A 21,170-nucleotide genomic window follows, 5' to 3' on the forward strand; every position below is an offset into this window, starting at 1 on the left:
AGTCCAAGAACTATGACGTTAAAAAAGTTCATAGGGACCCACTTCAAGCCTTTATTTTGATCTTGCTTAAAGCAATCAGACTGAAACATTTACAAATGTTGGTATTTCCCTCTGGGAGGCAGTGTAAGTGAAGTTTATGGGCTCAAATTAGGAGATGAATATACTGATATGCTTTGTTATGATTCTTTCCTCTCTTGTGTTTACATTGTTCTGTAAAATTAAAAAGCAAAAACTTAAGGCAATGAAAGCAAATGTTAAATGACTGTTCTTAATAAAGGTAATAATTTGAGAAGAATTATCTATCGACAGCTATGATATTTAAACGGTTGCCCACAATTAAGCAGCAACAGAGTTTTCTATTGTTACTGCCCACGCCTTGAACGGGGATAATGAAGTAATGACACTGGAGCAATTTTAATCGATTCCTTTAGACAACTGTTCCTTTAAACTGGACCTTAATGCAATTTAATAAGCAGAGAAATGACAGGAATAGCTTTCAATTTATGTTTTTCTTCCCTTTTTGGAATGTTTTTCTTAAAAAGATAAAAGAACAGGGAACAACCCACATCATTATTAGACATCTAGATTTTCAGAGAAATTTTAACAGGCCATAGTCTAAAAAATGTATGAAAAAGTAATAAATTAAGGGCATTAAAAAGAAAAAACAAAACCAACCGCTTCAAGGATTGTTGTTGTCAAGTGCCATCAAGTTGGTTTTGACCCATCGTGACCCTGTATAGGGTTTCCAAGGAGCGGTTTTGGTGAGCCTGAACTGCCGACCTTGCAGCTCAAACCGACTTCACAGACCAATGCATTAACCCACAGGGCCACACCAAGCAGGACACAAAAGTAGAGACACCTTTGCCCGCTTTGTCTTAGAAGAGTGGCCAGATTCCTTTCCACCTATGGGTCATTTTAAGATTTCAAAGCAAAGCTACACGAACACATGTCTAGCTTTGTGGTTTAAATTCGCCGATTTTAAGTCCTATTTAACAATATGAGAGCTAGGGAGCAGGCAGGCCCAGGTGTCAGCCACACTACTTTGACTGAATGGAACGTATCATGGTCCTGGAAATAAAAGCTCTAAGATCCTGAGTGAAGACTTCATTAGGAAAGAGACCTGGTACCACGTCCCGAGAGGCACAGGTCCCACAGTTATACTGAAGGAAGTGCTAATCAACCTCAAATTGGTTACAAAAGAGTTCTTTTCAAGTACAGAGAAACTATGCAACCTTCACTGGTGCTTGTGTGTTATATCAAGGTAATTTTTTCAGGTCACTTAGCATTCCAGAGATCTACTCTTTGACTCCATGCATCAAAGCAAATTGACAGCTCACAAGGCCTACAAATATGTTTTGTGGAATCATCAATCTTGTTTCTGTTGTTGTTAAGTGCCATCGAGTTGGTTCTGACTCACAGCAACCCTGTATAGGGTTTCTAAGGAATGGCTTAGAATCATTTACCTTGGGGTTACCAGTCCAGTGCTTGTCTTACAGCGCCACACCAGTACTCCTGTTCCTGACTAGTATATATTTAAACCCACTTCCAACATTTACAAATGTAAGACTTCATATTAGAATCTAGATTTTCATCTTCTTTTGAAAATCAATTATCACTAGCAACACTGGTATAAGTTGTTACGCTGTTAAGTGCCACTGGGTCAGTCCCAACTCAGAGCAACGCTATATCGTTGCCAAGGAGCAGCTGGTTAATTTCAACTGTTGACTTTGCAGTTCAACCTCAACTTGTGTTCCAGTGCTAATCCTGCAGCGCCACACCAGGACTCCATATTCCCAGTAAAATCTGGCTAGAGTTCAGCAGACATTTGTGGCTCCCCTTTCAGTCAGATGAGCCAGGTGGTCTCCTGGGGCCCAAGTTCCCTCCAGCTGCTACCAGCTGAGTATCCACTGCTACCATACCTAGTCCCCTTCTCTCAGTTACAGATTCAGCCTGACCCTTAAGGCAGTTGAGATGCCTCTTGGCCTATTAAACACTTGGGAAGTGCCTTGGTGGTGGTGGTGTGCCATGGAATCGGTTCCGACTCATAGCGATCCTGTACAAGGTAGTTTCGAACTGCTGACCTTGAGGTTAGTAGCCCAGTTTGTACCCACTAAACTACCAGAGCTCCTTTGGGAAGTACCTTGGTGGTGGTGGTGGTTATGTGCCGTGGAGTCGGTTCCAACTCATAGCGACCCTGTACAGGGTTTCTGAGGCTGTAAATCTTTACGGGAGCAGAAAGCCTCATCCTTCTCCTGCGGAACAGCTGGTAGTTTCAAACTGCTGACCTTGCGGTTCGCAGTCTGAATCATAACCACTACGCTACCAAAGCTCCTTAGGAGAGCATTTATGCTAGTACTGAAATGTATGCTTGGAGAACATAATAGCAAATCATCTAAATAGAAAGACAACCAGTATTTGTCAGCTTACCTGTATTTTCCGGCATGGATGCTTGGTCAGTATTCCTCTCTTTTTTGAAAGAAATATTTCCAAATTGCAGCACTGAAGACACAACTTTAAGCATTGCTTTATTTTGATGCAAAGAAGAAAAAAAACATTACATCAGTATGTAGCACACACATACCCTCAGGGACTTTGTGCTATGTAAATTAATTACACAAAGCTTTTTTTTTTGTAAAGCACATCTCTAATTTCATAAATTTAGAGGCAGTTCTTACTAGTTTCTCAATTGTTTCAAATTTAGTTTACTTACACCAAATCCATAAATCGTATGAAAATGATTATCAGAATCTTAGAGAAATCACACATACACAGAATTTCTTCATGAGAGAAGCCCATTATATGCATCGCTTCCATTGTCTCCTGGAAGTTATCCTTGTCTTGCTGTCCCGGAATTGGGATATAGCCATTGGAGAGAAATCTGTAGTTGTTAAATCCTTCAAGAAGCAAATCGGCTGAAAGGAAATATAATGGGATACAATGTCATTCACCCACATTCAAACTGCACTGACATCCCAGAAGAACAGGGATCTGCATCCAACACATCACCACCAGGTTTTTCTTTCCTTATATTGTCATGTAAACACACACATGTATACAATTTTCCATTATCTGTACCAGTGAAAGAACAAGATGATGCAAACAATGCAAAAGCCTCATTTTGGGGTTGGTGGTGTGTACAAATATTTAAATTTAAATGGTACCACTGGGAAGTGAAGTAAATTCTCCAGCTAACTGAACTTTTTTGTTTCCAGACTGAACTATTATAATCACCGGTTGAGGGCATCTTTAACAGTCATATTCTACATTCCTATACTAGCAAGCGGGCTAACGGTATACATTACGGGGCCAATAAGAAGATTGCCAAGGGCCTAAGATAAACACGCAGATACTCAGAAGGCATACAGCAGGGTACCAGGTAAACACCTTGACACATCCTGTGGTAAATTTATCTTTCAGAGTGACGTTACCTCTCTCCTCTGACAGACTATAACGCACTCCCACATTGGCTACTAATACTTTAGGGACTAATGAATCAAAGAGAACTTAATTGACTCTTTCAGTAAATGTGCTCTTGACAGCAGAAGGATGTTCTTCCCAGCAATCAAAACGATAGGGCTGTTCACCCTTGTAGCAGAGGTTATGATGGGCTCCCTTATTCTCCTGCAGAGAATTTCTGTCTATCACCCCATCACCACCTCCTATCTACATCACCTTAACATCTACAGAATGCTGCCTGCTTTCTTTTTCTATCTCCGCTTAGCACACTGATCATGGAGTTTTGTGTTTCGTTATCAGTCAGGAAGCCTGAGGGTTTTCTTCTCTTCAGTACCTGATATTGCCAAATTTTGAATTTTTCAGTCTCTCGCTGGTAACAGTTACTCTATTTATTTAGCTGTTGCTTCCTTGCAGGTCTTTCTCGAATTAATTTCTGGGTTAAATGCTTTCACAGTTTGCCTGCAGTTAGCAAAAGCCAAGACTTCAGAGGAGCAAAGTGTTACTGTGTGTAAACAGAGGAGTGTTTAGGCTGGTTTCATGGCGCCTCACCTTTTCTCACTCATAAAGCACTAACCAGAGCTCTACTTTGTGCTTGGCCTAACCCAGAGAGTCTAGTCTTTATGATTCGTACCCCAAAAAACAACCAACCAACCACAGACTATGCCAAAGGCTCTTATGTGGATTCATACAGATTGAGTTCAGTGTATGAAAAAAAAAAAAATTGTCACTTAGGCACTTAACAACAATAATTTTATTAAGCAAATGTATGCTTTCTTTTATATTTATGGATGTTGAGACAGAACTGGATAAAGATCTATCTTCATTTATTTTATAATTTTAAAAATTCATAAAAAGAAACAAGTAGAAAAGATAATATAACAACATCCTCATATACATGGCACTCAAAACACAGCGCCTGCTACTCCTTGACCGGAGGTTCATTTTCCTGTTCCACCCAGTCAGAAGTAGGGTGGGCAGGGGCATAAAATTATTGTTCCCCAAAATTTCTCTTAAAAATTTTATCTGAATTTAAAAAAATCAAATTCACGTGAGCATGAAGCAGCAAAAAGCTTTATAACTTACACTTCAGGTGTTCCCCTGCTCCAGATAACAACTGGTAGAAGATATGAAAAGTCCGCTCATCTTTTGCTTGACGAACAGCACGAGACTTTTCCAGAAGGTCTGAGCAATGATGGTTAAGGGTTAAATAATGTAAAAGGTGGTTCTCTTTTAGTGTTTACACAAATTTAAATGAATAAAACAGCCTGTCTCTGATACATATTAACGATCCTGAAACGAACCAATCACACTTTGTCAATATTGGGGTAGAAACAAAAAAGAAAATAAATGCATTGAACTGAAAGGGAATTGAATGGTTATTGAGTGCTTTCCCACTCTGCCCCAACTCCAATGTGATGGATTTACATCCAAAGAACACAGAATTACAGTCAGAACTTTCAGAAGCTATTAAAAATCAAGAAGAATTGCTTAGGAGTCCTAGTGTGACTCAAAGGATAAGGACTTGACCTCAAGGTTAGTTTGAAAGGTCGGCGGTTCAAACTCACCAGCTGCTCCTCAGAAACCCTATACAGGGTCATGATAAGTTGGAACCCACTCAACGGCACTTAACAACAACAATGTGGTTGTTTAAGAGAGAAAATTCTGAAAAATATCTGAATCATTGCCAGAAATTTATAAATAAGAAAAACAAGGCAAAAAGAAATCAAATAACTAAATAAAAATAAAATAATACGTGGTAGAGCTAGAAATAAAAATTTAGTCTGACTCCCAAAAGTATGTGCTATGAGTCACCTTACTTGCAATGCCTCGTTTAAACTTTTCAAATGATGTCACAATTAGTAACCCCTTGATGCTCTGGAGAACCACTCACGGTCCTTAAGTAAGCCAAGGACCTGCTGCCAGGACTTAAAAGTGTGCTGCCTACACTGGCCTTTCCCTATGGCAGTAGGTAAGTCTTTAGTTGGCTCCCAAGTCTCAGGTGCCTGAGTTTATCTCTGAGACCTGTTTGTGTGCTGCCTGTCAAATAAGGAGTTCATGGAATCGTGGTCATATTGCATTAGAAGATCACTGCCTCTTTTCTAGTAATCCTGCAAACACCGAAGTGAATGAATTCTGTTTGTGCTGGACACCTGCATTTTAGATCACATACCCCAAACACACCCTCCACACATTTGGGGGACAATACATTCATGAGTGATGCTGTAACAGACCATTATAAAGGAATTTACACTTTACATTTATTCCTCTGTCATTTTGCAAGTATTTCTGGTGCTCTCGAGTTCTGAGAGTTTTAAGGACAAGACAGAACCTTTGCTGTCAATCTACTCTATGCCTCATCTGAGTTGATTTAGCTTTCTGAGAAATAAACAGTGTATTTCTGTCACTGGAGATTTTTTTTATCAAGTATCAGAATTACCATCTGTATCCCTTTCTCTTTGGCACCCTATTGTTCAGAATCATTTCTATTTTATGGCCTCTCTGATCACATTTATTTGATATATTCCCACACAAGGTCACTATTCATCAAAGTCAATTTGACCACAGGTTTGGATTTTGGGTGGTGGGTTCATTTCTTGAGAGTATTCTACATATATGATATTTCTTAAGACTATTTCCATATTTGACATTTTATATTTTCCTCTAGCTTTATTCTGCTTAAAAGTAACTAAAACTATTTTAACTCTGTACTTTCATAAGGTTTGTTTCAATGGGTATATGTCTACTCTAATCTTAAAAGTAGATGGAAAAACTAAAAAAAAAAAAAAAAGTGGGGCTTTTTAACGTAGTATAAGATAAAAGTATAATTGGATGTTAAGTGCCATCAAGTTGGTTCTGATCCATAGCAACCCCGCATAGGTTTCCAAGGAGTGGCCTGTGGATTTGAACTGCCAACCTTACAGTTCAAACTGACATTTCAGTCCAGCACATTATCCCTCTTCAAGTAATAGTACACTAGAGCATAACTGAAGAATAGCTACTATAATAGTATGTTAACAGCTGTATTATAAGGCAGTATAATTATAATAGCGTAAGTGATGGATACGTTCCCAGTGATAGTATCTATTTAGATGAGTGCTCCACATGCACACTGTCGTCCCACACAAACACATTCTGAGAGTGATGGACAGGATGATTCTGGCTGCAGCGAAACTCTCCATGTCCCCAGCCAGTGCATACACATTATGACACAGTTTTAAGACAAACAACAAAGAGAAATCCCATAGTTTCGGAGTTAACATTCAGTACATGAACATCTATGAACAAGTCACACCATGTCTGAGCTTCAATTTTGTCATCTGGCTAATGGGAGGGGTATCACCTGTCAGAATGTTGCCAGGAAGATTTAGGAGATGAAATCATCTTCATTTTGGATTTACACTGTTATCATAATATATACTCGTATCAGAAAAGGATACATGTTTCAATGTTGGCCCCAACGATATAGCCAGTTACATCAAAGTTGATCCGAATAAACTTTCCCTGAAAAACAAATCAAAAAGAGAAAATTAGAAGTAAATAAGGGCATTATCTGAACATTAAAATAGAGTAGCAAAACAATGTTCCCTGCCAAGTATCCATGAATTAGTTACAAACATGGAATTTACATTTGTCCTCCAAATAAAAAAAAGTCTCAAGAAATTTCAAAAAGCAGCAATAGGCTAGGTTACAGCCTGAACTATGCATAATAAGCACTGGACTACAAAGTCAGTTTGAATCACAAGGCCAATGGTTCAAATTCACTAGCCGCTCCTTGGAAATCCTATACAGGGCCACTATGAGTTGGAACTGACTAGACAGCACTTAAGAAACAACATGGTGGTGGTGGTAGTTCTATACCATGGAGTCGGTTCCGACTCATAGTGACCCTGTACAGGGTTTCCAAGGCTATACATTTTTATAGAAGCAGAAAGCCTCATCTTTCACCTGCGAAACTTCGACTGGTGGTTTTGAACTACTAACTTTGAGGTTAGCAGCCCTACTCGTAACCACTATGCTACCAGAGCTCCTTACAAACAACATAGTAATACTGCATTTAGCCCCATACTACTAATAGAGTTGAAAATCTGAACATCAGACGATTTCCTAGAAAGCTAGAAATCAATTCAAGAAAAACTTGAATAAATCATGATCATAAAAAAATGATGAAATAGAATTACTTTTAAAATGCTGAATTGAAGTTTTGTAAGTTTCTACTGTAGAAACTGTTCATTGTTATAGTTGAGTGCCATGAAGTCAGTTCTGACTCTCAGTGTCCCTGTATAGGTTTTCTAAGGAGCGGCTGGTGAACTTTGAACCACCGACCTTGTGGTTCACACCAACCTTGCGGTCCAGTGCATTATCCTACAGCACCACACCAGGACTCCATAGAAACTGTTGAGGGAAACAGAAAAATGTGCTTCTTTCCTAACTCATTTTATAAAGTTATCATAGCTGTTGTTGGGGAACTGATGAGCAAATACTTGTTTACTATACAAGTATGTGACCACTTGTCTAAATTACTTTGGGATATTTCTTTTTCAATGACCTATTCAGAAGACAGTTGAGAAAGTGATAGCTTCAGTAGTTATAGTGGCAGTGTATCCTCTGCAGCTTAATAAAACAATATCTTTTGGCTATCATCTCCTAGAATAGCAATTTTTATTCATTAGTGAGGTATTGTTAATAGGTAATCTAGTTGTTTAAGTTTTATAAAGGTATTTAATCTTTAGGATAACATCAGAGCCTTAGCGGTGCACTGATTAAGAACGTGGCTACTAACTGAAAAGGTTGGTGGTTCAAACCCACCAGAGGCACCCCAGGAGAAAAGACCTGGTGATCTGCTCCTGTAAAGATTACAGCCTAGGAAAGCCCCTGGGGCAGTTCCACTCTGTCACGTGGACTCACTAGTATGAGTCAGTATCAATCTGACAGCTACAACAACGTAACATCAAGACCTGACTAGGTTTTGAGTTTCTATTTTGAGCAGTTCTATCTGTTTTAAGGAGCTCTGGTAGCATAGTGATTATGAATTGGGCTGCGAACCTTAAGGTCAGCAGTTCAAAACTACCAGCTGTCCCGCGGGAGAAAGATGAGGCTTTCTGCTCCCGTAAAGATTTACCGTCTCAGAAACCCCGTACAGGGTCACTATGAGTTGGAACCAAGTCCATGGCTCATAACAACAACAACATCTGTTTTTATGAGTCCTGGTACAGTGCTATAGGATAAGCACTGGACTGCTAACTGTAAGGTTGGCAGTTCTCACCTACCAGCTGCTCAGGAAATCCTACACAGGGTCACTATGAGTTGGCATCAACTCAATGACACTTAACAAGTCCTTACAAGGACTGATATTTTTAAAGTTTTTATTTATTTTTAGAGGTCTTCCAAAGAGAAAGGATACAATTTACTTATTTTAAAACTAGAATAAAACTCATTCTCTCTAGTAATTACCATGAGTCCATTGGACCTTTCCTATATTTTGAAACAATTTGCTGTTTTATCATCCTGGAATTATTTCATCATTACTCACTGTTTTTTGTTTTTTTTCAACTTTAAAAAAAACAACAAAAGTCAGAATGATGCAGTTGCCTAAAAGGATGCCCCAGTGGTGAATAAACTGCCACTGTTGTATCATTCTTTAGTTTTTCTCATTTTATTGATCAAAATATGTTATCTTTCAAGAAGATACAAAAAAAGAATCGAGACATCATCTTTGCAATCTTGTCTTTAGCTTTTAAATGAACATAGTTGAGAAGTCTAAAGTTTTTGTCCGTAATAGCATAGAAAAGAAAATTATCAAGGGAAAACATTTCACAAATACTAGACAAATCAGAAAATAAGTGTGAGGAGACCGAGAACAGCAATCTAGACAGTGAAATAGATTCTATAAGCAAAATCCCAGACTCAATTTTCAGATGACAAGCCAAGAATTTTGTCCAACTCAGTAACAAGGTATTTCTAAGGACAGAACAGAGTTGTGATCCTAGCATCCACTCAGTGGTTCAATAGGGAGGACTACCTCAGAATTTTGCAACAGGAACCTGGACCATCTGTTTTACTAAAAGGCTAGGTGACAGTATTCTTTCATGTTGGCTAATGTTTGCATACCAAAATTCACTTGCTACACAAATGCTGAGGGCAGCTGTATGTACAAAAGTTATGGCCAAGAAATAAATGATACATAATTTTAAAAAAAATTATTAGGTTGATAATTTTAATTGGTGTTTAGAAATCTAAGAATGAAAATGTTTTACCATTATGGAGTAAAAGAGAAGACCTTAATTTTTCTTTCTTTCTTTAATCTTTGATTGTGAATTAACAAGATCATGGGTTTACATTCAATATCACACACTCTGTTTCATCTCAATGATTTCATCTAGTGGTTTCTTATTGTACCCAATTTGCGTTTTTCCTAATGGCTGATGATATTGAGCATCTTTTCATTTACTTATTATCTTCTATATATTTTCTTTGGTGAGGTATCTATTTTTTTTACCCAGTTTTTAAGAACTGGGTTGTTATTAGTCTATAAAAGTTTATATATAAAGCAACAACATATATATATATAGCTAAGTACTGTCAAGTCGATTTCGACCCATAGCGACCCTGTATAGTTTCCAAGAAGCAGCTAGTGAGCTTATCTCTTCTTCTTCTACACATACCTAAAAGAAACTAGTATCTCTGAAAACAACATATTTAATTCTGAATGTTATTAAGTGCTGTGGAGTTAGTTCTGACTCATAGTGACCCTGTATAGGGTTTATGAGGAGTAGCTGGTGGATTTGAACTGCCCCATCTTGTGATTAGCAGTCAAGTGTTTATCCTACAGCATCACACCACGACTCCCAATAATGAGTGTTGTTGTTGTTGTTAAGTGTTGCTGAGTTGGTTCTGACCCATAGTGACCCTGTTCAGGGTTTCTGAGGAGCAGCTGGTGGGTTTGAACTGCTGACCTTGCAGTTCAAACTGATCTTGTGGTCCAGCTCATTATCCTGCAGCGCCACAAGCCAAAACTTTAAAAATGTACGCTACTCAGTAATCATTTTCTCCTTTCTAATCTGGTATTTAAGGAGCTCTGGTGACACAGTGGTTAAGTGTGTGGTAACTAATAGAAAGGTCGGTGGTTCAAACGCACCAGGTGGTTCATGGAAGAAACATGTGGGAGTCTCCTGGTAGCGTAGTGGTTATGAATTAGGCTGCTAACCTCAAGGTCAGCAGTTCAAAATTACCAGCCATTCGACGGCAGAAAATGAGGCTTTCTGCTCCTGTAAAGATTCACAGCCTCAGAAACCCTATGCAGGTCGCTATGAATCACAATCGACTCCGCAGCACACCACCACCACTTCTTTAAGGATTTGTTATTGTTACGTGTCTCTGAGTCAGTTCCAACACATAGCAACCCTGTATAGGGTTCCTGAGGAGCAGCTGGTGGGTCTGAATAGTTAACCTCGTGGTTCCCAGTCTGGTGCTGATCTTACAGCGCCACACCAGGAGGATTACAGCCTTGGAAACCCCATGGGGTAGTTCTAATGTGTTCTACCAGTCAGAATCAACCCCATGGCAAAACAAGAGCAATTTGGTATGTACAATTATGTGGTCTATAATTTACTTTGAAACACTTGAGCATAGATATTACACAATATGAGTGTTGTCCTTGTTACCAGGTACCATTGAGTCAGTTCTAACTGATAACAACCCTGTGTACAACAGAACAAAACACCACCCGGTCCCGCACCATCCTCACAATTGTTGCAACACTTGCACACATTGCTGCTGCCACTGTGCCAATCCATCTGATTAGGGGACTCTTTCTTTTTCGCTGACCCTCCATTTTACCAAGTCTTTTGCCAGGGACTGGTCCCTGCTGATGTTATATGTCAGAAGCAAGAGAGATGAAGTCTAGTCATCTTGGGTTCTGATTATGCTTCTTCCAACCCAGAGTTGTTTATTTTGCTGGCAGTTCATGGTACCTTTAATATTCTCCTCCAACACCATAACGCAAATGTATCAATTCTTCTACGGTCTTCCTTATTCACTGACCAACTTTCACATGTATATTGCTGTTGTTGTGAAGTACTGTCAAGTCAGTTCTGACCCATAGCAACCCTGTGTAGGGTTTTTGAGGAGTAGCTGGTGAGCTTGAAGCACCAACCTTGCAGTTCAAATGGATTTGCAGTCTGGTGCATTAACCCACAGCGCCACACCAGAACTCCTTCACATGCATATGAGGCGGCTGCAAATACCGTGACTTAGGTCAGGCACACTTTAGTGCTCAAACTGACATCTTTGCTCTTGAACACTTTCAAGAGGTCTTGTGCAGATTTACCTAAAGCAATATGTTGCTTGATTTCTTGACAGTTGCTTCCATAAGTATTGATGGTAGGTCCAAGCAAAATGAAGTCTTTGACAACTTTAATCTTTCCTCCTTTTACCATGTATTTATTTTATTGTTCCAGTGGTGAGGATTTTTGCTTTCTTTACACTGAGGTATAATTCATACTGAAGGCTGAGGTATTTGATCATCATCAGTATTTTAAGTTTTCTATGCTTTCAGCAAGCAAAGTTGTATCATCTTCATATTGCAGGTTGTTACTGAGTCTTCCCCCAATCCTGAAGCCACGTTCTTTTTCATATAATCTAACTTCTTGAATTATTTGCTCATCATAGAGATTGATTAAGTATGGTTAAAAAAAAAAAAAAAAAATACAACCCTGGCACACACCTTTCCTGATTTTAAACCATTCGATATCCTCATTCTGTTTGAATGACTGTCTCTTGATCTATGCGCAGGTTCCTCATGAGCACAATTAAGTGTTCCATAATATTCATTTTCGGCAATGTTGTCTATAGCCTGCCATGACCCACACAGTCTTTGTATCGTCAACAAAGCACAGGTAAACATATGTCTGGTATTCTTTGCTTCAAGCCACAATCCATATCTGACATCAGCAATAAGCCTTGTTCCACATCCTAGTCTGAATCTAGCTTGAACCTATCATGAGGACACATATGGAGTTATGCTTTGCGGACCATCATTGACTGCTAGGGCACAACTCAAAATAAGGAGAAACAGCTGGAAACATCCATTCGTAATGGGAATATGGAATCTCATAAAATTTGAAGTTGTCAAAAATGAAATGGAACACATAAACACTGAGTTCCTAGGCACTAATGAGTGACATATTGGCCATTTTTAATGACAATTACATGGCATACTATGTTGGGAATGACAAATTGAAGAGAAATGGAATCACATACATCATCAAAAAGACCATTTCAAGATCTATCTTGAAGTACAACACTGTCTGTGATAGGATAATATCCATACATTTACAAGGAAGACCAGTTAATACCATTATCATTCAAATTTATGCACTAACCACTAAAGCCAGTGATGACATAATTGAAGAATTCTACCAACTTCTTCAGTCTGAAATTAATCAAACATGCCATCAAGAGGAGACAAAAGGAAGGATCAATAGTTGGAAAAATATGGCCTTGTTGATAGAAATGATGCTGAAGATCATATGGTAGAATGAAAAAAAAAACCACAACAGTGTCTTTTTTTTTTTTAAGTTTTTATTTCGAACTGAGTGATAGTTAAATGGGAGAACATCGACTGTACACCATCGTTTCATTGCAATGATTACAATCTCCTCTGTGCACCACCATTCAACACTATTTGCTTCCATTCCCTGTTTGTTTGTTTTTTTTTTTTTGGGGGGGGGGATGCACACAGAAACACTCAGGAATATATAATTATTTAAACAACCAAAGGGCACATTCTGCAAGCCTACCTCCTGGCCTCCGGCACCCGGCACCCGGTCCCTCTCTTTCCATGAGCCCAGAGTCCTCAGCTGCTCCCTTTCTCCATGTCCTCATCTCTGCCTCCATCTGTGGTGTCTCTGGATAAGGTCTCACATTTCACCTGTGTTCTTCTCCCTTGATAGTCCTAGGGTCCTCTGTTTCTGGACTGAAAGATTAACTACTCCCCCATTTTTGTTACAAAATTTCTACCATTACAGTTATGACAGTAGCAATTAGTCATGATAACAATTACTCACTATTGAATCATAAGAATCTTAACTCCATCTCTTTTCACCAGACCCGTCTAGACAAGGTGAAAGCTGAGGACTCTGCCTTCCCCAGCACACTCTTAAACTAAACTTCCTGTTGAAGACTTGTAAGCCAGACACTTCGTGCCTTTATCAACCCTCCTCATTTTAGGTAGCCAATGTCTAAGTCCCTATCTACACTGTATACAGAGGGGATAGGATTGATAACTTGATATGAAGACTCCTTCCCTCTCAGTTGGTATTTTGAGCTACTACATCCATAAGTATAGGTCAAGTTCATCAAATTGGAGCAATTTACACTCATTTCCATTATCAAAAATTGTTTTTATTTTTCATCTTTCTCTAGTCGAGTTCTGACTATCAAGCCATTGAGACTAGGTCCAATGGGTACTACATATAATAGAATTTTATAAGACCAATGACTTGTTCACTGCAAATACGTTTTTTAAGGTGGCATACACAGAAATCAAACTGACTACATCTGTGGGAAAAAAAAGCTCCATATCATCAGTCAAATGTAGGCCAGGGGCAGACTGTGGAACAATCAATTGCTCATATACAAATTCAGGCTGAAGCTGAAGAAAATTAAAACCAGTCCATGAGAGGCAGAATATGACCTTGAACATATCCCACATGAATTTAGAGACCATCTGAAGAACAAATTTGATGCATTAGACACTAAAGACTAAAGCTCAGAAGAGTTGTGGGATGACATCAAGAGCATATATGAGTGTTAGTTTAAGTTATACTTTCCATTCTGGAGGCAGCTGTTTGCCCAAAATGGAGAACATGTTCTAAGAGTAATTAGCTCACATTTAATACAAAAGGTTAGGTATCTGATTGTTGTTAAATGCTGTTGAGTCACTTCTGACTTGAAGCGACCCTGTATAGTGTTTCCAAGGAGCAGCTGGTGCATTTGAACCTCCAACCTTGAAGACAAACCGGCCTTGCAGTCCAGTGCATTAACCCGCAGTGCCACACAAATGCTTCCTTCAAATTTCTTAATCTCTAAACTACACCATAGATTTTTAGTAAAATGAATTTACACTGCTGAAATACAGTATAATGGGTATTAGTGATCAGTCGGGTAAAACGGAATGGTAGTAAGATACATGGACTGAGATTGTCATCTTTAGTCATCACCAACTCCGTTCCAACTCATGGTTACCCTAGGTATAAAAGGTCCTGTCTGCCTTCAGGATTGTATGTTTGAGCTTTCTGTTGTAGCTATTGTGTTCATTCATCTCATTAGGAATACTAGAGAGGGATTTCTGCTTTAGTGTGAACAAGGTGGTGAGAATCTAATGGCCCAGGAGGCAATTCTGTTGGGAATACCTCCTCCTTAGGCTGGTTATCCACCAAAAGGCATATAATAATCAAGAAGGGCCAAACTGGCTCAAGTCAGTTTGCAGAGAAAGAGGAAATGGATTTGCACAAATACCAAAAGTGATTCTTACTGAAACTTTTTGAGAGACGATGAATCTGCTGATATAAACAATCATTTTGAAATTGAAGCCCCTGTTTTAAAGTTTCATTATAAGAGATTCATTTTATATAAATCGCTTCCATCTGGAATGTATTTTATTTCTCCATAAACAGAGAACCAGACTAACTGTGAACGATTATTTTCATAAGGGTAATGCTCTTCTAAAGAATCTCCCCCCAACACACACACACCCACCCTTTAATACAAACCATATGCAAGTATCTTTGAAAGAAAAGGTATTTTTTTCAGGAAGTTAGTCATCTGTATCAGACCCGAGAAACAGAATCAAATGGATTCCAAAGTTTACGGAGTTTATATTTTCATAGTAAGCATGTTGCTTGCAAATGACTGCTTGAAATTCTACTGTCTACACAACATTTTTAACATTTTATTTTAAACGCATTATTCCTTTGGTATGATTTACAAACCAATCCCAACACAAAACCTGGCCTACCTGTAGAGCCTCACACATCTATGCCTGCTTCTAGTAGCAGGGCATGCACACTCCTGGTGGGCATGCACACGGAGTCCCTTTCCCAAGCTCAACTGTACATCATATGAGTCATGGGAAACTACAAACGTCACACCAAATGAAGATGGGCACTACAAGGCCAAGGACTTCTGTCTTGTCTGTTATTCTATTTCCAAGGCCTGGAAGATTAGCTGGCACTTTGTGGGCAAACACATTTTAGTAAATTCCATCAATATACCTACTATCTACTTAATTTTGTAAGGCATGGTGCTAGGAGCTAAGGACACCCAAGGGTACAAGCCAGGCCAAGTTTCTACAGCCAAAGTGCTTAACATCCTAGCAGGAGAACAAGATTAATAGATAAGCAAAGTAATTAACTACACATTGTGATAAGTGCTAAGCGGGGAAATAACGAGGGAATTTAACAGGAGGAAACCCTTCAGATATGGCTTCAGTGACAGCCAGGAGAGGGAGAAATATGGATGTGAAATTCACTCCCGAAGTTTTACCAACTGCCAACCTCATTACGGGCCATCAGAAAAAAGGCTGAAAAGGTTGAATCAAGGATCATTCACAGTCAAATGTTTAGTAAGCAAAAATAGGCATTTAATAAAAAATTTATGGAAATGTTCAAAAGATTTAAAACCAAAAAATGAAAGCTAATAAACAATGAATCTAAACTGGCTACTTTCTAACCCTTCTACAAACCGAAATGGAGATACCCACTGAACTATTAAAAGGGATATTTTAACTGAACATTATTCAATCAATGGAACAAACTACTTAATTTTTTAAAAATGGAAACCCTCAAATCCACTCTGTTTTAGCACTATGTAGCTAACATTGTATGGTACTAGTAGCTGCTGTTGTTACTAAGTGCCATTGAGTTGGTTCTGGCTCACAGCGATCCTGTATAAGATTTCCGAGGAGCAGCTGGTGGTTTGAACTGCCTACTTTGTGGTTAGCAGCCTAGTGCCTATCCTATAGGACCACACAAAAAGTGAGTAAGAAAATATTCTACACATCAACAGATCAAAAGTTGATTTTTCAAAAATCAATGCCCAAAGCCAGCGATTTAAAAATAACTCACTTTGAGGACTAGGGCTCACCTGACCTAAATCATGGTGTTTTCAATGGCCTCATTCGGATGTGAAAGTTGGCCAGTAAATATGGAGGGCAGTAGAATAGAAGCATTTGAACTGTGATGTTGGAGAAGAATATTCAAAGTACCGCGGACTGTCGGAAGAACAAACAGTCTTAGAAGAAGTGCAGTCAGAATGCTCCTTAGACGTGAGAATGACGCAACTCCACCTCTCGTATTTCAGACATATTATCAGGAAGGACAAGTCCCTGGTGAAGGACGTCATGGTTGGTAAAGTGGAGGCTTAGCAAAAGAGAGGCAAGCTCTGAATGAAACTGGACTGACACCGTGGCAGCAACACTGGGCTCAAACGAAACAACGGTGAGACTGGCATAGGCTGGGGCGGTGTTTCATTCTGTTATGCACAGGGTCAGTATGAGTCAGAGCCAACTTGACAGCACGTAGCAACAACAATTACAGCATTAATTTAAAAAATCCTTTTCCTATGGAAAGATGAGCTTTCGGTACATTAGAATGACTGCACTTAAGGGCTGTCATATGAAAGGTCTTCAAAAAGTTCATGAAAAAAATTCTATTACCTTTCATTACATTTTCCCATAAGCTTTTTTAAGCTCCCCTGCTGTACACAGTACTTGTGAAGATGGCACCTCTGCTAAAATAGGGCTTGCTGGAGCTCTGGTAGCGTAGTGGTTATGAATCGAGCTGCAAACCTCAAGGTCAGCAGTTTGAAACTACTAGCTGCTCCGCGGGAGAAAGATGAGGCGTTCTACTCCGGTAAAGATTAATAGCCTCAGAAACCCTGTGCAGGGTCGCTATGAGTCGGAACCGACTCCACGGCACATAACAACAACAACAATCCAAGCTCCTCTTCCTATGAAGTGCTTCAAGCAAGCTAGAAAACAATCTAAGAAATTCTTCGTTCCAGTCCATTGTAAAACAAGTTTCTACCAGATTTATATCAACCTTCATAATGGGATGTCTAAGTAAGAAGCCTTCAGGAGGCTTGTATATAACAATTACCTTGCAAATAAATTTTAGCAAATGATCACCTTAACTAACAGTGTAAAGGAACAATCTAGAGCAGGTTTCTCAGACTCAGCACTACGGACATCATGGACAGGATCAGGATAATTCTTTGTTGGGGAAGGACACTGTAGGATGTTTAGCAGCACAGCGCCTGTGGCCTCTACCCACCGGATGTCAGCAGCACATCCACCTGGCTTCTGCTCAACCAAAAAGGTCTCCAGAAGCTAGGCCACATGTCCCTGGGAGGACGCCTGATTACGAACCACTGATCTACAATAACGCACATTGCAGATTAAACTCTACATACGTCATAGTATGGGAATCCCTCTAACCTCCAAGTAGGCCCCAGCGGTCCCCACCTTCTGGTATTCAGTCCCTATGTAGTCCCCTTTCATGTTGTACAAAGGTTGGTCTGAGTGGACCAATAAAAGACAACAAATGGGTTGTATGTAACTTCTAAGGAAAGCTTATCAACTGTATAGTGTGATTTCTGCCTGGTCCTTTCTTACCTCACCCACCCTGGGAGAAGACAGCTGCAATGGTGTGAGGATACTCAGCAGAACTAGAAGGAGGTCCGCAACGGGAGGAACTGAGGCCTCTTGCCAACAACCACTTGCGTAGCTTGGAAGCAGGTCCTCCAGCCTCAGTCAAGCTTTCAGATGACTGCAGTCTCAGCCAACACAATCTTAATAAAGACCACCTGCGAGACGCAGCTGGAGGGGCTCCCAAATTCCTAACACCAAGCACCGTGAAATCAGTATCGTAAGCCACTTAAGTTCTTAAATACTAATTATGTATGCATCAACTAATACAGAATTATGCCTATGTCTGTCCCAAACATAATAACGAGTGGATACATATCCTTGCAGGTAGAAAAACTCTTACCATTCAGTAACAGAATGACTACATCTTTACCAGAGGAAACAGATAACTGCTTAGAAGCAATTTATTTATTTTTTTTTTTCTAGACAAATGGGCACAAAACGCTTTCTCCTGAAATTAGTATTTTTGTTTTGTTTTTAAGGGAGGACAGGAGATCAGAATGATTGGTAACTTGATTTTTGTGGCACAATACAGCATTTCCCATGACCAAATCCTTGAAAAATCTTCAGGAAAAGGCGCATACCAAAGCTGAAAGCTCATTGTTTCTCCTATTCCATGATACAGCCACTAAACCTAGGGCTTTTGGAAGGAAGAAGTTCAGATTTAATTGTGGCTCAGGCTCAGTGCTAATGAGCTAGGGACCGAGTACAACTCTAAAAGCAGCAGTTTCCCCAGATCTTTTTGTAACTCCCAAAGTCACAGGCATACTTCCTACTGACAAAAGCACATACGTACAAAAAAAGCTAAAATAGTTAATATCTTCACATTGTCTGGAAGTCCTGAGTCTGGTCCCTTTCATTCATCTCAGGCATGATACCATGTCATCAGAACCTTGCAGTTCAAACCAACCATGCAGTCCAATGCATTAACCAGCAGCACCACACCAGGACATTTCTCTAAGAGTAGATGTTTAGTAAATGTTGAGCGCTGTGCTAAGTGTTCAAATGCATCACATTTAATCTCCACCCCAACCCTAAAACACAGGTTTTATCATTATCCCCAAAGCTGAATAAATAAGCTCAGACAGGTTCTTTAACTATATTTCTCTAAATAGCAATATAGAGATCGGGTGTTGTTGCCAAGTACCGTCGAGATGGTTCTGACTCATAGCGTCCCTGTGTAGGACTTCCTAGGAGTAGCTGGTGAGTTTGAACCACCGACCTTGTGGTTCAAACCGACCTTGCGGTCTGGTGCATTATCCTGCAGTGATACAGCAGGACTCAACAGAGATCATAATGGTATCTTTAGGGTCCTGGTGTGGTGCTGTAGGATAAACACTAGACTGCTAACCACAAGGTCGGCAATTCAAACCCACCAGCTGCTCCTCAGAAACCCTATACCGGGTGACTATGATTCAGGACTAACTCAACAGCACTTAACAACAATAATATTTATATAAAATATACTATAAAAATTACTTTCACATTTCTCTGTTTATCTTCCTCTTTTTAAAATGTGGCTACTAGAAAACTTAAAACAACATATGTCATCTCTATTGTTTTTCTCTGAGAAAAATAATACTATCCCAAATGTGCAGATAGTACTCATTTGACCTAGCTTCAACGGCTTCATGATCAGCACTCGACTAGAGGAAGATAAAAAAAAAATGTTGATAAAGGAAACAAGCATAAATTGATACAATTTGATAAACTTGACCTATACTTATGGATGCAGTAGCTCAAAATACCAACTGAGAAGGAAGGAGTCTTCACATCAAGGATCAATCCTAGTCCCTCTGTACATAGGGTTGACAGGACAGGCAATTTAAGTAAGACATTGGGTACCTAAAATAGGGGGGCTATAAATGCAAACCAAATGACTGGCTTACAAGTTTTCAAGCAGGAGTTTAGTTTTACAGAGTGTGGGGGAAAGTAGAATCCCCACTGAATAGTTTTCATCTTGTCTAGATGGGCCTGGTGAAAGGAGATGGAGATAAGATTCTTATGATTCAATAAAGTAATTGTTATCATGACTAATCGCAATTGTCACAACTGTAAAGGTAGTTTTGTAACAAAAAGGAGGGAGTAGTTTAGTTAATCTTATATTTCAGGAACCAGAGGACCCTAGGACCATCACGAGTGGAATATGGGACCCTATCCATAGAAGCAGCGACTCCAGAGTTGGAGGCAGAGATGGGGACATGGACAGATAGAGCATCTGAGGACTCTAGACTCATGGGAAGAGAAAGGCTGTGTGTTGACGGCCAGGAATCGGGCTTTTAGAATGTGCCCTTTGGTTGTTTAAATATTTGTATATTCCTGGGTGTTTTTGTGTATATCCAAAAAACAAAACAGGAAATAGAAGCAAATACTATTGAACGATGATGCACGGAGGGGACTGTAATCATTGCAATGAAATGAAACGTGATAGGATGAGTGTAAAACCAATGTTCCCCCAAGTAAACTATTACCCACTTCACAATAAAAACTTTAAATAAATGAATAATACTACATCTATTACTTTCTTAAAATCTAAGAAAAGTAAGACTGCATAACCATAGTCAGAATTTAACAAGAAATCTGAGGAATTAAAAAGTGTCTGGTGCTTTCAAACTTACAAAGCGAGATGAGTTATCGTTTTTCACAGTCTTCGCATTTCCAAATGATTCCAGAATTGGATTTGCTTGCAAAAGCTGCCGTTCAAGTTCCCCCTAAAAGACATTACAGACACACATAAATAAAAGCAGATGCAAATTAATCTAATGTCTACTCCAGTTCTCAGGGACAAAAATTTAACAAGAAAGCAGTGCATCTTTCCCCCAGTTCTTTCAAGGTTGCTGCCATCCAGCAACCTTGGTTGGCTTCTTCTTTCTGGTTATGCTAAAGGGCTCTGCTAACGTAAAAAGAATTAGCATATTTACAACAATCACCAGAAAGTAATGTCACATTGAACAGAGAAGATAAATTTTAAGGACAGAAGCACAAGAATTAGGCAAAATATTATGGGGGG

At 39.3% G+C, this 21,170-nt stretch overlaps 1 protein-coding gene across 3 annotated transcripts in view; it reads right to left on the minus strand.

Moving 5' to 3' along the window:
• The window catches only part of MYH10 (myosin, heavy chain 10, non-muscle), a 161,047-nt gene that overhangs the window by 65,543 nt on the left and 74,334 nt on the right, over window positions 1-21,170 (minus strand). For all 3 annotated transcript variants that reach the window (XM_006863416.1, XM_006863415.1, XM_006863414.1), the window contains 5 exons: window positions 20,779-20,871; window positions 6,894-6,957; window positions 4,540-4,638; window positions 2,769-2,912; window positions 2,428-2,523 (listed from right to left, as the gene is read on the minus strand). In XM_006863416.1, coding sequence (XP_006863478.1) covers window positions 2,428-2,523; window positions 2,769-2,912; window positions 4,540-4,638; window positions 6,894-6,957; window positions 20,779-20,871 — 496 coding nt within the window. The remainder of the gene's footprint in view (window positions 1-2,427; window positions 2,524-2,768; window positions 2,913-4,539; window positions 4,639-6,893; window positions 6,958-20,778; window positions 20,872-21,170) is intronic.

Source organism: Chrysochloris asiatica, unplaced genomic scaffold (assembly GCF_000296735.1).
Source record: "Chrysochloris asiatica unplaced genomic scaffold, ChrAsi1.0 scaffold00054, whole genome shotgun sequence".
Lineage (NCBI taxonomy): Eukaryota > Metazoa > Chordata > Mammalia > Afrosoricida > Chrysochloridae > Chrysochloris > Chrysochloris asiatica.